Source organism: Equus quagga, chromosome 5 (assembly GCF_021613505.1).
Source record: "Equus quagga isolate Etosha38 chromosome 5, UCLA_HA_Equagga_1.0, whole genome shotgun sequence".
NCBI classification, from domain to species: Eukaryota; Metazoa; Chordata; class Mammalia; order Perissodactyla; family Equidae; genus Equus; species Equus quagga.
The window spans coordinates 131,994,804-132,007,153 of NC_060271.1; the positions used below are offsets into that span (position 1 = coordinate 131,994,804).

At 43.7% G+C, this 12,350-nt stretch overlaps 1 protein-coding gene across 1 annotated transcript in view; it reads right to left on the bottom strand.

Annotated features, from left to right (window-relative positions):
* Positions 1-2,680: 2,680 nt before the first annotated feature.
* The window catches only part of CPSF3 (cleavage and polyadenylation specific factor 3), a 41,081-nt gene continuing 31,411 nt past the window's right edge, over positions 2,681-12,350 (bottom strand). Inside the window, exons 16-18 of the mRNA XM_046662778.1 lie at positions 9,258-9,327; positions 5,772-5,868; positions 2,681-2,866 (exon numbers count right to left, since the gene is read on the bottom strand). Of these exons, the coding sequence (XP_046518734.1) occupies positions 2,765-2,866; positions 5,772-5,868; positions 9,258-9,327 (269 nt within the window). The 3' untranslated portion in view covers positions 2,681-2,764. The remainder of the gene's footprint in view (positions 2,867-5,771; positions 5,869-9,257; positions 9,328-12,350) is intronic.

Consider the following 12,350-nt stretch of genomic DNA (forward strand, 5'->3'; position numbering starts at 1 on the left):
GGGGGCGGGGCCGCCGGGGGCGGGGCCGCCGGGGGCGGGAGGCGCCTGCGCACTCCGACGCCCTCCTCTGCCGCTGTGCCCGGGGGCTCCTCTTCCGGCATTCCCCTCATCCCCGGGGCTCCTGGGGCTGGGCTTCCTCGGCCTCCAGCCGGTCATTTTTAGGACGTGCGATAACTGTTGCCTCTTCGGAAGCCCAGCCTCGTGCATTCAGTCGGTTTTCGTTGGTCTTTTCATCCCGCGTCGTTAGGAGCGGGGCGCGCGCGGCGACCCTTCCTTCGGGGAGCCCGCCGGTCCCGGGAGAGACGCAAGGTGGCGCACCTACCTGCCCGCTGGCCGGTGTCAGTTCCCCAGATGGAAATCAGCCCCGAAAGGAGAGCGATTTGGCGCCGGCGCCCCCACCGCTCCAAGGCGGGTTCGGATGTTTCAGCGAAGGCGATAGTGTGAAGCCGCAATGGCAGGAAGGACTTCCAGGGGATCCTTGCTTCACACAACCATATTTTGCAAATGAAACGTAGTTACTCAGCCATTTATAGGTTTTGACTTCTGTTAAAGAAAAACTTACGACATTTGCTAATGACAGTAAGGCAGACTATTTAAGGAGGACTACTACCATGGGGTTTTGCGGTAGGGGAGAGAGAGGCTCAACCTAAACACAGTACAGCGGGGACTTACAGCCAGGAGCAGGGTGGGGGGTCAGTTGGATGTAAAATTACTAAGAGGTAGGGTAATTCTGTGCTAAACTGACCTAACAGGACTCTTGTTGAAGGCAGACCAGGTGATCAGATACCAGCGGGTGGGAGAGGCGGATTTGAGCAGATATCCGGGGTGATGAGACCAAAGGTGGGGGATTTTCCTGGATTGACTCAGCAGGATTCTTGCTAAAACTGGACCAAAGGGGCAAGGACAGAGCCCCAGGTGGGGGCCTCGTCAGAGGGAAGGCTCAGAGGAGCCTGGCTCAGATTTGCTCAAAGGAGAGACCTTGTCACCCCAACCGTGCTATGAATGTGACAGCCGTGATGAAAAACGGGCCAGAAGGATGTTCTGAAACAACTGAGCTCTAGGCGGAAACCACAAGAGAAGGGGGTGCAGTCCACGTGGGAGAAGCCGACATCCTTTTGTGTGGCTGGCCGTGGGCTGTAGGAGGGAGAATGGCTGGAGTTGGAGAGGCAGCTTCCAACCTTCCCGGAGCCTGTAGTTACCTGGCTCCAGCTAGAATCATCTGGGGAGCTTTGAAAATATGTGCTGCAAAGGACCCTCACTCCAGACCAGCTACCTTAACTTCTGATGGTAAGACTGGGCATCAGTCTGTTTTTAATGCTCCCCAGGTGATTGCAATGTGCAGCCAAGGTTGAGAACCCGTTAGGCCAAGTTAAGGTGTTTGGACCTCATCCTATTTACAATGAAGGAGCCCGAGTTACCATTAAGGATTTCCAGCAGGGTAGGTTTGAGGTCAGATCTGTGTATTTTAGGAATCAACTATAGGGCGAGGAGAAGAGAGGTTGTGGCAGGAACCAGAAGGAAGAGGATGACTTGGGACTCCAAGAGCCACGCTGGAGATAAGATGGGCAGAGTCAAGAGCGATTTAGAATCCTTAACTAAAACCGGTTACCTCAGGGAGAGGGACTGGGGAAAGGACACTTTCCCTTTTTGCTAAGTGTATTCTGTATTGTGAAGACATTACATGTCGTTTTTTTGTAGCTTACAGATGTTTTAAAATCTATCATAAAACCTTATATGATACTTACACAAGGTGACCCTCAGACCTTTGGTTTGGCTCAAAGACAAAGTAGGCCATGTTACAGCAATAAATGTATTTCAAGTAAAAAAAGGCAGGTTCACACACTGAAGTTTGTCATCAAAGCACAGGGAAGGAGCAGTCAATGGCTGTAAGTCACCAGGAGGTGAAGCAAGATGAGGACCAGATAGTGTGGGTGGGTTTAGTGCCTGAGGATGACTGATGCCTTTAGCTTGACAGCAAAGGTAAGCAGCTCGTGTCGGGGCGAAGGTGAGGAGCCAGCTTATGCACGCCTTCACGTCCTCTGGACAGTGATGGTCAGACTTTCTCATTGAGGGAGATGCCGAAGCAGCCCCCAGCGCAGTCAGCCTGCTCCCTCAGCACAGCACCAGCCACTCCGGCATCCAGTTCTTTGCAAGTCTGAATTACATGTACTTCAGGAAACTGGATTAATGGTTAATTTACACATGAAACAATTCAACAACTGACACCTGAATACTCTTGAATTTGAGTCATAAAAATTCTATTCTGAATCTCTCTGAATTGAATGTGTAGATATTATACAAAGAAATTACTGAATCCTGAAAGTCACAATTTTACAAACGTATAAATTAAGGAATTTGGCAAGAGTAACAGGAGGGAAGAAATAGAAAAGAAGCTTAAAACTTTAAGTGATTATCTCTATTCATTCATTCCAATTCAGAATATGGATATGAAAATACAAACCATCGTGTATTTTCTTTTCTTAAAAGTACAGTAAGTTGCTATGAGCAGATCTTTAAGGTGTCGAGGAGACGTGCAAACCTGCCGGGAAGTGGAGTCAATAAATTGTAACAGGCAGGTTATTAGGAGTTGTAGAATAATGGACAAATAGGTTGGTAATTTAGCAGTATTCAAGCTGTTGGAATGAGGGCCACTTGATGTCCAAGTAAACAGGCTACCCCAGAGAAACTAATGTATTTTATTTTAAGTAACAGAAGTAGAATCAAGCATTAAAAAAGTTTTAACATATAGAGAGACATAAGGTTCTCAATGAACTGGCGTGAGGGCCTCATACAGTCTCTGCGCAGCCAGCTCCACCATCTCTCGGAGGGACTCGTCATCTTCACTTCCTTCTTCACATTCTACAGTCTGCAAGTAAAAGCACAGACACGCCTTTCAACCCGAGTCTAGAGTCACTATATGGAAGCTAACCTGATGCTCTTTAGGAATGACCATCTCCCCTGGGGTGGAGGTCACAGTAGCATGATGAGCCAGAACCAGACTCCCTGCGCTGCACACTGTGGGCATCCGCACGGAGGCAGAGACGCCCCCAGTGTGATGACTGGCTCTAATTAGAGATTAATTTGGGGGAAAAAAAAGTAAATGGAAAGTCTAGTGAACTATATTTACCTTAAAGCCCATATTTTGATCCAGTAAATGGTACTCCAGGGAATTTAGTTGGTGGAACACAAATTACTTAGCAAGCAATGGATGTGGTCATCTACTCAACATTTGATATTAAATTTGATTTAGACTCACTAATAAACTTCTAGTTACTTCTCAACTATAAAACACTACATCCTGTTTAAAAACAATTTATCATATCAATATTCCTCTTATAAAAATTTAGGGGGGCCAGCCTGGAGGCATAGTGGTTGGGTTCACGTGCTCCACTTCAGCAGCCCAGGGTTCACAGGTTCAAATCCCAAGTGTGGACCTACACACCACTCATCGAGCCATGCTGTGGCAGCGTCCCACCTACAAAGTAAAGGAAGACTGGAATAGATGTTAGCACAGATACCATCTTCCTCAAGCAAAAAGAGGAAGATTGGCCATAGATGTTAGCCCAGGGCCAATCTTCCTCAAAAAAAAAAAAAAATTTAGGAAGGACAAAAAAAAATCCTTTCTTCTATGACCTAATGATAACTACTGTTAACACTGCAGTGTATAACCTTCTAGACTTTTAGCTATACATATATATTTCTTTAAAACAAAGATGGGATAATTTTTCATACTTGCTGTCTTTTAACTTTTTTTTTCACTCAACAGTTTAGGTGGACAACTTTCAACATTAATAAATCTACACCGGGGCTGGCCTAGTGGCGCAGTGTTTAAGAGCACAAATTCCACTTCTCGGTGGCCTGGGGTTAGCCGGTTTGGATCCTGGGTGCGGACATGGCACCGCTTGGCAAAAGCCATGCTGTGGTAGGTGTCCCACATAGAAAGTAGAGGAAGATGGGCATGGATGTTGGCTCAGGGCCAGTCTTCCTCAGCAAAAAGAGGAGGATTAGCAGTAGTTAGCTCAGGGCTAATCTGCCTCAAAAAAACCAAAAGAACTACATCATCATTCTTTTTTTTAAAAAAGATTTTATTTACTTTTATTTATTTATTTATTTTTTCCCTCTTTTTCTCCCCAAAGCCCCCCAGTACACAGCTGTATATTCTTCGCTGTGGGTCCCTCCAGCCGTGGCATGCGGGACGCTGCCCCAGCGTGGCCCAACGAGCAGTGTCATGTCCGTGCCCAGGACCTGAACCAACGAAACTCTGGGCCGCCTGCAGCGGAGTGCGTGAACTCAACCACTCAGCCACGGGGCCAGCCCCGATCATTCTTTTTTCTTAAGAAAGTCTTTATTTTGCAGACCCAAATACCACAAATGAAACTTTTTTTATTTTTATTTTTTGATGAGGAAGACCAGCCCTGAGCTAACATGTTTCCAATCTTCCTCTTTTTGCTTGAGGAAGATTTTCGCTGAGCTAACATCTGTGTCAATCTTCCTCTACTTTGTATGTGGGATCCCACCACAGCACAGCTTGATGAGTGTGTGTAGGTCCATGCCCTGGATCCAAACCTGCAAACCCCAGGCTGCTGAAGCAGAGTGCGCGAACCTAACCACTACACCACTGGGCTGCTCCTCTACATCATCATTCTTGATGGCTGTATATATAGTATTCCATGAGGGTACATCTTTATGGGATCCTACACAGAATTTATCTATTCAGTTATTTATTATCTCCTACTCTTGGATACTTCGGTCTCTTGCAATTTTGCTCATGTTATAATCAATGCTAAAACAGACATCCTTGCATATGTATCTTTGCTTGCTTGTCTACTTATTTTCTTCAGTTAAATCCAGTAAGTGGAATTGTGGATAAAGGTGTTTACTTTTTTAAGGCTTTTGATGCATATCACCAAACTGCCTTGCAGAAAGAATGTACCACCTAATGTACAGCCTCTTCCTGGCCTCAAATAGCACCCGAGAATAACTGTGTCCCTATTCTTTCACCAACACTGCGTCATAACACTCTTTTTAATCTCTGCCAATACGATAAGCAGTGATATTTCATACTTTAAATTTGTATTTCCTGTAAGTATTAGTGGATCTGGTCTGAACATGTGTTTCATATGTCTACTGGCTATCTATATTTGTTCTCTAGGGAATTACTTGTTTATGTGCTTAGCTTATTTTTCTATTGAGGTAAAATAAATCAAAACATCTTTGACTATATGTCAAAGAACATACAAAAGAAATGTAAAACATACATTATTTGTTTAGTAGAACTGTTCTAGTCTTCAGAAACAACCCTGTGAGGAAGACGGACTTGTTTGTTTACGCTTGTGAAATAATTATGCAAGATCTGCTGACGTGAGGCCAGAGCAGGCCCCACGCTCTCGAATCCTATTGTTTGGAAAAGCTACTTGATCTTGCTGGTCAGAAGAGCAGCTTCTCTGGAAAATCTGGAATCAACAGGGGGCCATACGCGAGACACACTGAGGCAGATTAAGGCGTGCGATGGAAAAGGCAGACAGTGGAGTGAAGTAGGCACGGGGAACGTGTACACGGAAAACACTCAGGACAGAATGAGGAATACAAAGCAAGCATGGAAAACTTTACATATAATAACATAAGCACAACCGTAAAAAAGCAAGTATAGGAAAAACTGGAAGGAAATGCCAAAATACAAAAGTAAACTGTCAGGCGTGGGATCACAGATGACTTCTGCCTTCACTTTATTTCCCAAATGTCTTGAAATGCAGGAAGGAACCGCTACATACCCGTGTCTCCAAGTTTATGTTAGCAGTTTTTCCGTCCACTGTGACACTAAGAACAGAGCCATCTTTTACACTTACACAGTCTTCTCCAAATATGTCCCTTAAGATAAACAAAGATGCAATATTAGTGGACAATACATTTACAAATATGTATAGTTTTACATATTAGGGGAAAAATAATATTGAAGAGAGGCCCTAGTTCTGAAGTAGAATACTTATACCCATACTTGTATCCACTCCTGAGATACACTTACTTACCTTTACATATTTTATTAATTTTATATAACAGGTAACATACATAGCTCCCATTTATCAAGAGCGCTCCGTTCAGCAGGCGCTGTGCTGGGTGCTTTGCGCACACTATCGTGACCTACAGGAATTTTGGCAGGGAGCCCCTTTCACATAAGAGGAAGACAAGACAGAGGGACATGATTTCCTTTAGGTCCCAGGGCTGGTGTTCAAATCCAGGCATGGGGTAGAAGCGGCTCCCAGCGCCACTGGCTGTCCATGCCTTCCACTCAGCTCCGAATGCCTCCCCAGTTACACTCTGTGCTCACCTGAGCACTGTGCCCCGGGTGCTGTGCTAGGCGCTGGGGTGTGGAATCACTAACCCCCTGCCTCTGTCACCGAGCAGCTACAGCTTAACCATTAGTTTCCACATTCGTCCCCATTGGTTACACAGGCATCCGCAAACAGCAGTCCCAACGGCAGGCTGGACGCAGGCAAGAGCAGGCAGTCAGGGAATCTCAGACGCCCACAGACTGGCCAGCCTCAACAGTTAGGCACCAACAACAGGTATTAAGCTGGGAGGGGTGGGGGCGATTCGCTGCTCGCTCTTTCAGTTAGTTAATGTTAATAAATGTTTGAATAAACTTGGCTAGGCAACCTAGTACTAAGGAAAAATACTGTATTTTAACTACAGAAATACATTCACCATGACAGGAAAAAAGGTTTCATTTTCATGATCAATTGATGGTTTATTTAAAAAAACCAGTAAATGTATTCCTACATAATCCTAAGGATTTAAACAACTGGAGCGATAAGCTGCAATTTTTAGAATACGATCAACTTGCATGTTTGAACACACCGGAGTCGCGCATTCATGAGGGGAATGCAAGCTCTGGCTCTTTATCTCCGCTTCCTGTTTCTAATGGTTCGAGTGTGTCTGTGGAAGCGTGAGGGGTGGGGGCAGGGGCACAGGAGAGTAGGGTTGCGGGAAGAAAGCCAGCGGACACTAAGGCCGAAGGGCCAGCAACCCCCTGCAGATTGCCCGTGCAGGGCTTAACCGGAAGAGCCGCAGCCATGTGCACTCCCGTCCAGCACCTCTGTGCCACCTGGGAAAGCCTGGCTATCCCAGGAACACAGGCTCTTCTCTTCCCGCAAAGGCTCTGAGAACAGAGCGGCCCCACAGCAGAATGGCACAGTTACTAAGTTCCCTGGACAGGCACAGGAGAGCACTGACGCCTGTCCTCTCCAAAGGGCTTTTTTAACCAGGGTTCCCAAGAGAGATGGGGGCAGGGAGCCGCCTAACGCCTTGAAATCAAAGACAAAATTGTGTGTGAGCTTGTGCGTGTGTGTGTAGTTGTGCGTATTTCCCCACTGGGAGAACTTGCAGAGCCTCACCTGACTGTCCAAGGAGTCAGTGGTCTACAATGACTCAGATCACACTTCCAGGCTAACAGGGCAGGCTTTCAGAAGCTGCACAGTAAAGTAAGAGAGCTGGGGGCTCCGACAGCCACATGGCTGGGAACCGACAAACAGAACCTGCAACCTTTTTAATGGCCATAAAAATCGCTGTTCCTACACTGTTTGCTGGTTTTTAGTTTGTGTGACAGGGATGCTTTTTATTTTTTTTAGATTTATTTTTTTCCTTTTTCTCCCCAAAGCCCCCAAGTACATAGTTGTATATTCTTTGTTGTGGATCCTTCTAGTTGTGGCACGTGGGACGCTGCCTCAGCGTGGTTTGATGAGCAGTGCCATGTCCGTGCCCAGGATTCGAACCAACGAAACACTGGACCACCTGTAGCGGAGCGTGGGAACTTAACCACTCGGCCTCGGGGCCAGCCCCAGGGATGCTTTTTGAAACCAAAATGATCCCACCAAGAACGCTTTTCTGAAGATGTGTGATGGCTTCTGTAAGCAAAGTCACCATTTAAAGCCTATCACCCATTTTTTTCCTGCATTTTCTCCCCAAATCCCCCCAGTACATAGTTGTATATTTTAGTTGTGGGTCCTTCTAGTTGTGGCATGTGGGACGCCACCTCAGCGTGGCCTGATGAGTGGTGCCAAATCCACACCCAGGCTCCGAACCCTGGGCCGCTGAAGCAGAACACGAGGACTTAACCACTCGGCCATGGGGCCGGCCCCAATCACCCATTTTTTAAAAGCCACTAACTGGCTGCTTTAAAAGATTATCAGTGTGGAATTTTGTGGAAAGGAAGGAACAGAAATGTTAACATAAAGACCTCCAAACATGCAGAGCACCTAATTTTATTAAGATGTCTAATTAAGTACCATTCAATTTAAAAATAGGAGCAGGCGTTTATTCAACAAGTATCTGAGAGATTGCTATATTTAAGGTACTGCGCTAGATGCTGAAATTATAAAATTCAAATCTTTTTATTTTTCCTTTTTTGGGTACAATACATAAGCTTAAATTGTAGTTATCCACTATGAAGCAGTTTTAAATGATATTTGGGAAAAAATTCTGAAATCAGGCTTAAAGAGTACTTGAGGAAAGAGGAAAGACCTAATATTTGGTGTTTAGGAGAATACTGAGTTTAAAGGTAATAAATAGTTTACAGACTTACTATCTGAGAAGAGTCTAGAAGAAAAGCATTTTTTTTTTTGCTTTTACTTATTTTTTATTGAGGTAACATTGGTTTATGCCATCATATAAATTTCAGGTGTACATCATTATATTTTGATTCCTGCGTAGATCACATCATGTTCACCACCCAGACTAATTACCACCCACCACGACACACACGTGCCTAGTCACCCCTTTTACCTTCCTCCCGCTTTCCCTCTGGTGACCATCAATCTAATCTCTGTATCTATGTGTTTGTTGTTGTTGTAGAAAACCATTCTTAACAAAGAATTCTCATTTAAGGAGAAATAAATGTATAAAATGATTCTTAAATGCATAGTGACGTGAGGTTAAGATTTTAGTACTTGTCCTTGACGACAGTGTTTTAATCTTGGCTGACTAGGCCAGCCCATGTAAAAGCATCCCGAGGCTCTATGTTCAGTAGCACATATTTCAGAGAAATGCCTAACCAAACAGGTCACACGTACTTGGAACCAGCTAGGGTTTAGCTGGAAAGAAGCGGTTCGAACTGCTTTACTGATAGAAACACAGGCACCAGTGCGCTGAAGTGACCTCATCTGAGCCTCACAACTGGTCAGCGAGTGAGCCCGAACCGAATGCAGGCCGCCCCTCCCACCCGCTGCCCCGCTCCCCGGTCAGCAGTAGTCTGCAATACTTACTGCAGCATGATCTCCAACCTCTTGCTATAAACGTGCATTTCTAATTTCTTAGAAACCTTCTGTACTGCACCTGGAAAAAAAGCAACAGAGGGTTCAATTTCCAAATTGCTATTTAAAATAATTTCCAAATCAATAATCAGAACATAGTTACTGGTAAGTCAAAGTGATTAAACTATGGACTCCTTCAAGTGACAAAGATGTATACATATCATCTACCTGCTGAGGCAAACTGATCTTTTCATCACCTTATTTCTGTTCTTGTTGAAGAACCACAAAATGACATTTAAGATTATTTTAAATCTTATTTCTGTCTTTCAAACATTTCCACATTTCGTTTATGAGCAGAAGTGAGTGAAATCATAACTCCAGGAGTTCTAGGGGCACATCCAAGCTCAAAGATCTCTCCAATCTTTTGTTTTATCTAAAATGTTACGTAAATTTACCATTTCACTATATATAATGCACCTATAATTATTTTAACAAAATTAATATTTAAAATCATTTGCCAGTTAAATTACTTAGCCTTCCCCCAAAACAAAGTAACATGACAGATCAGGAAGACGAGCCAGGCTTGATGGAGTTTCAGGTGTGCCCTGGCCCATCAATGTGCACTCCCCAGGCTGTCGCCAGCAGCAAACAGTGCAGGGCTAACTGTCTGGCAGCTCCTTGAAAAGTTAAACAGAGTTAACATACGACTCAGTAACTCCACTCCTAGGCATTGACCCAAGAGAAATGAAAACATACCTCCACAGAAAAATTGTACACGAATGCTTACAGCAGCATTACTCATAAGAGCCAAATGGTAGAAACAACCCAAATGTCTAGCAACTAATGAAGGATAAACAAAATGTGGTATAAATATACACAGTGAATACTACTCAGCCATAAAAAAGGATAAAATCGTCCCATTCACAACAACATAGATGGACCTTGAGGGTATTATGTTAAGTGAAATAAACCAGATAGAGAAAGACAATCTCTGTATGACTCCATTCATAGGCAGAAGATATTCAAACATGTGGACAAAGAGAACAGATTAGTGGTTACCATGGGAAAGGGCGGGTGAGGGTAGGCACAAAGGGTGAAGTGGTGCACCTATAATATAACTGACAAATAATAATGTACAGCTGAAATTTCACAAGGTTGTAAACTATCATAACCTCAATAAAAAATAAAATAGAAACAAACAAACAAAATGTGGTATATCTTTACAACGGAAAGCTATTCTATAAAAAGAATGAGATACTGTCACATGCTACAACATGGATGAACCTTGAATCGTTATGCTAAGTGAAAGAAGCCAGTCACAAAGGACCACATATTATGGTTTCATTTATGTGAAATGTCCAGGGTAGGCAAATCTGTAGAGACAGAAAGTAGATCACGGGTTGCCTTGAGTCGGGGAGAACGGCGGGATTGGGAATTAGAGCTAAAGGACATGGTGTTTCTTTTTGGAGGGATATAAATGTTCTAAAGTTGACTGCGGTGAATCTACTGTGTGGAAAAAGAGCGAAAATGTCATTTTTCCTAAACTGTTCTATTATTCAGACCATAGTTACTCCAACTGTTTTTAACTCAAGAGTTTTAACTGAACATACAACTAACCAGACGCCAGCCAAGAAAGCTACATAATAAAACCTTTATACTTTAATTATAATCATTAATTTTATTACTAACTATTAAATAAGCATTTAACTGACATGTAAAAACAATCTCATAAAAGATAGTAAAAAATAAATAGGTCGCCAGCCTTGTGACTGAATTGTGAAGTTCAGCGTGCTCCATGTTGGCAGCCTGGGTTCGTGGGTTCATATCCCAGGCACAGACCTACTCCTCAGCTATGCTGTGGTAGCAACCCACATACAAAACGGAGGAAGACGGGGCCAGCCCTGTGGCCGAGTGGTTAAGTTCATGTGCTCTGCTTCAGCGCCCCAGGGTTTCGCTGGATCGGATACTGGGCATGGACATCGCACCACTCATCAGGCCATGGTGAGGCAGCATCCCACATGCCACAACTAGAAGGACCCACATCTAAAAGTAAACAACTATCCAGTGGGGGGATTTGGGGAGAAAAAGAAGAAAAAACCCAAAAAACAGAGGAAGACTAGCACAGATCAGATCATTGACTCAGGGCGAATCTTGCTCACCAAAAATAAAAAAATAAACAAACAAGCTATGAAACCGTATATTAAAAGAAATTTTCCAAAGCGTATGTGTGTATACTTGCATATTTATCACTAATATTTATGACAAACTCTTCAGCTATATGCGAGTACACTAAATGTGAAATCATATAATCATATACATATACCTGCCCTTAGTAGGTCGATGTGTCAAAACAGGACAGAGGCATGCTGAAAACAGGTGCAGCGTAAAACAGAAGAACATAATGGAATACAAAAACCAAAAAGAATACATTTTGAAACGTATAAGCTTTCCTATATCTCCTCGGTGAAAATGGAGGGACATATAAATTGAAGTTGAGGCTAAACACACACTCAGATACCAATTCAAGCTGTGTTTCCAGAATCTGGACTAAGTGTCAGCAGGCTGAGAAATGAAAAGGGAGCAAAATGCTATCAAAGAAGAATCAGATTGTTTCACAGAAGGTGCCTCCAGAATGGAGCTGGCAAACTTTCTCTGTAAATGGCTCGCTCATAGTTTAGGCTGTGTGGACCATATGCTCTCTGTTGCTACTTCTCAACTCTGCTGTTGCAGCTCAGAGAGCATTAGACAATATGTAAACAAATGGGCGTGGCTTGGTTTCAATAAAACTTTTTATTTACAAAAACTGGTGGAGGGCTAGGTTTGGCTCATGGGCCCTCCTTGCTGACTCTGCTCTAAGATGGTAAAATGCCAAATTTGGATAGGATAAAGTCAACTAGTTACATAGTTAATGTATGGAATGAATGTCCTCTACTTCTTCATGTTCAGCAAAAGAAGGAGTGTGTCAGTCTTGGAATACTTTTCATCTTCTGAGGGAACAAGGACTACTTATTAAAATTCCTATCACTTAGCCCCAAGTGTGTCAACTTTCCATGCTACTCTATCACAAACACCCCTTGGATCACTGTCTTACCTCTTTAAAATTCA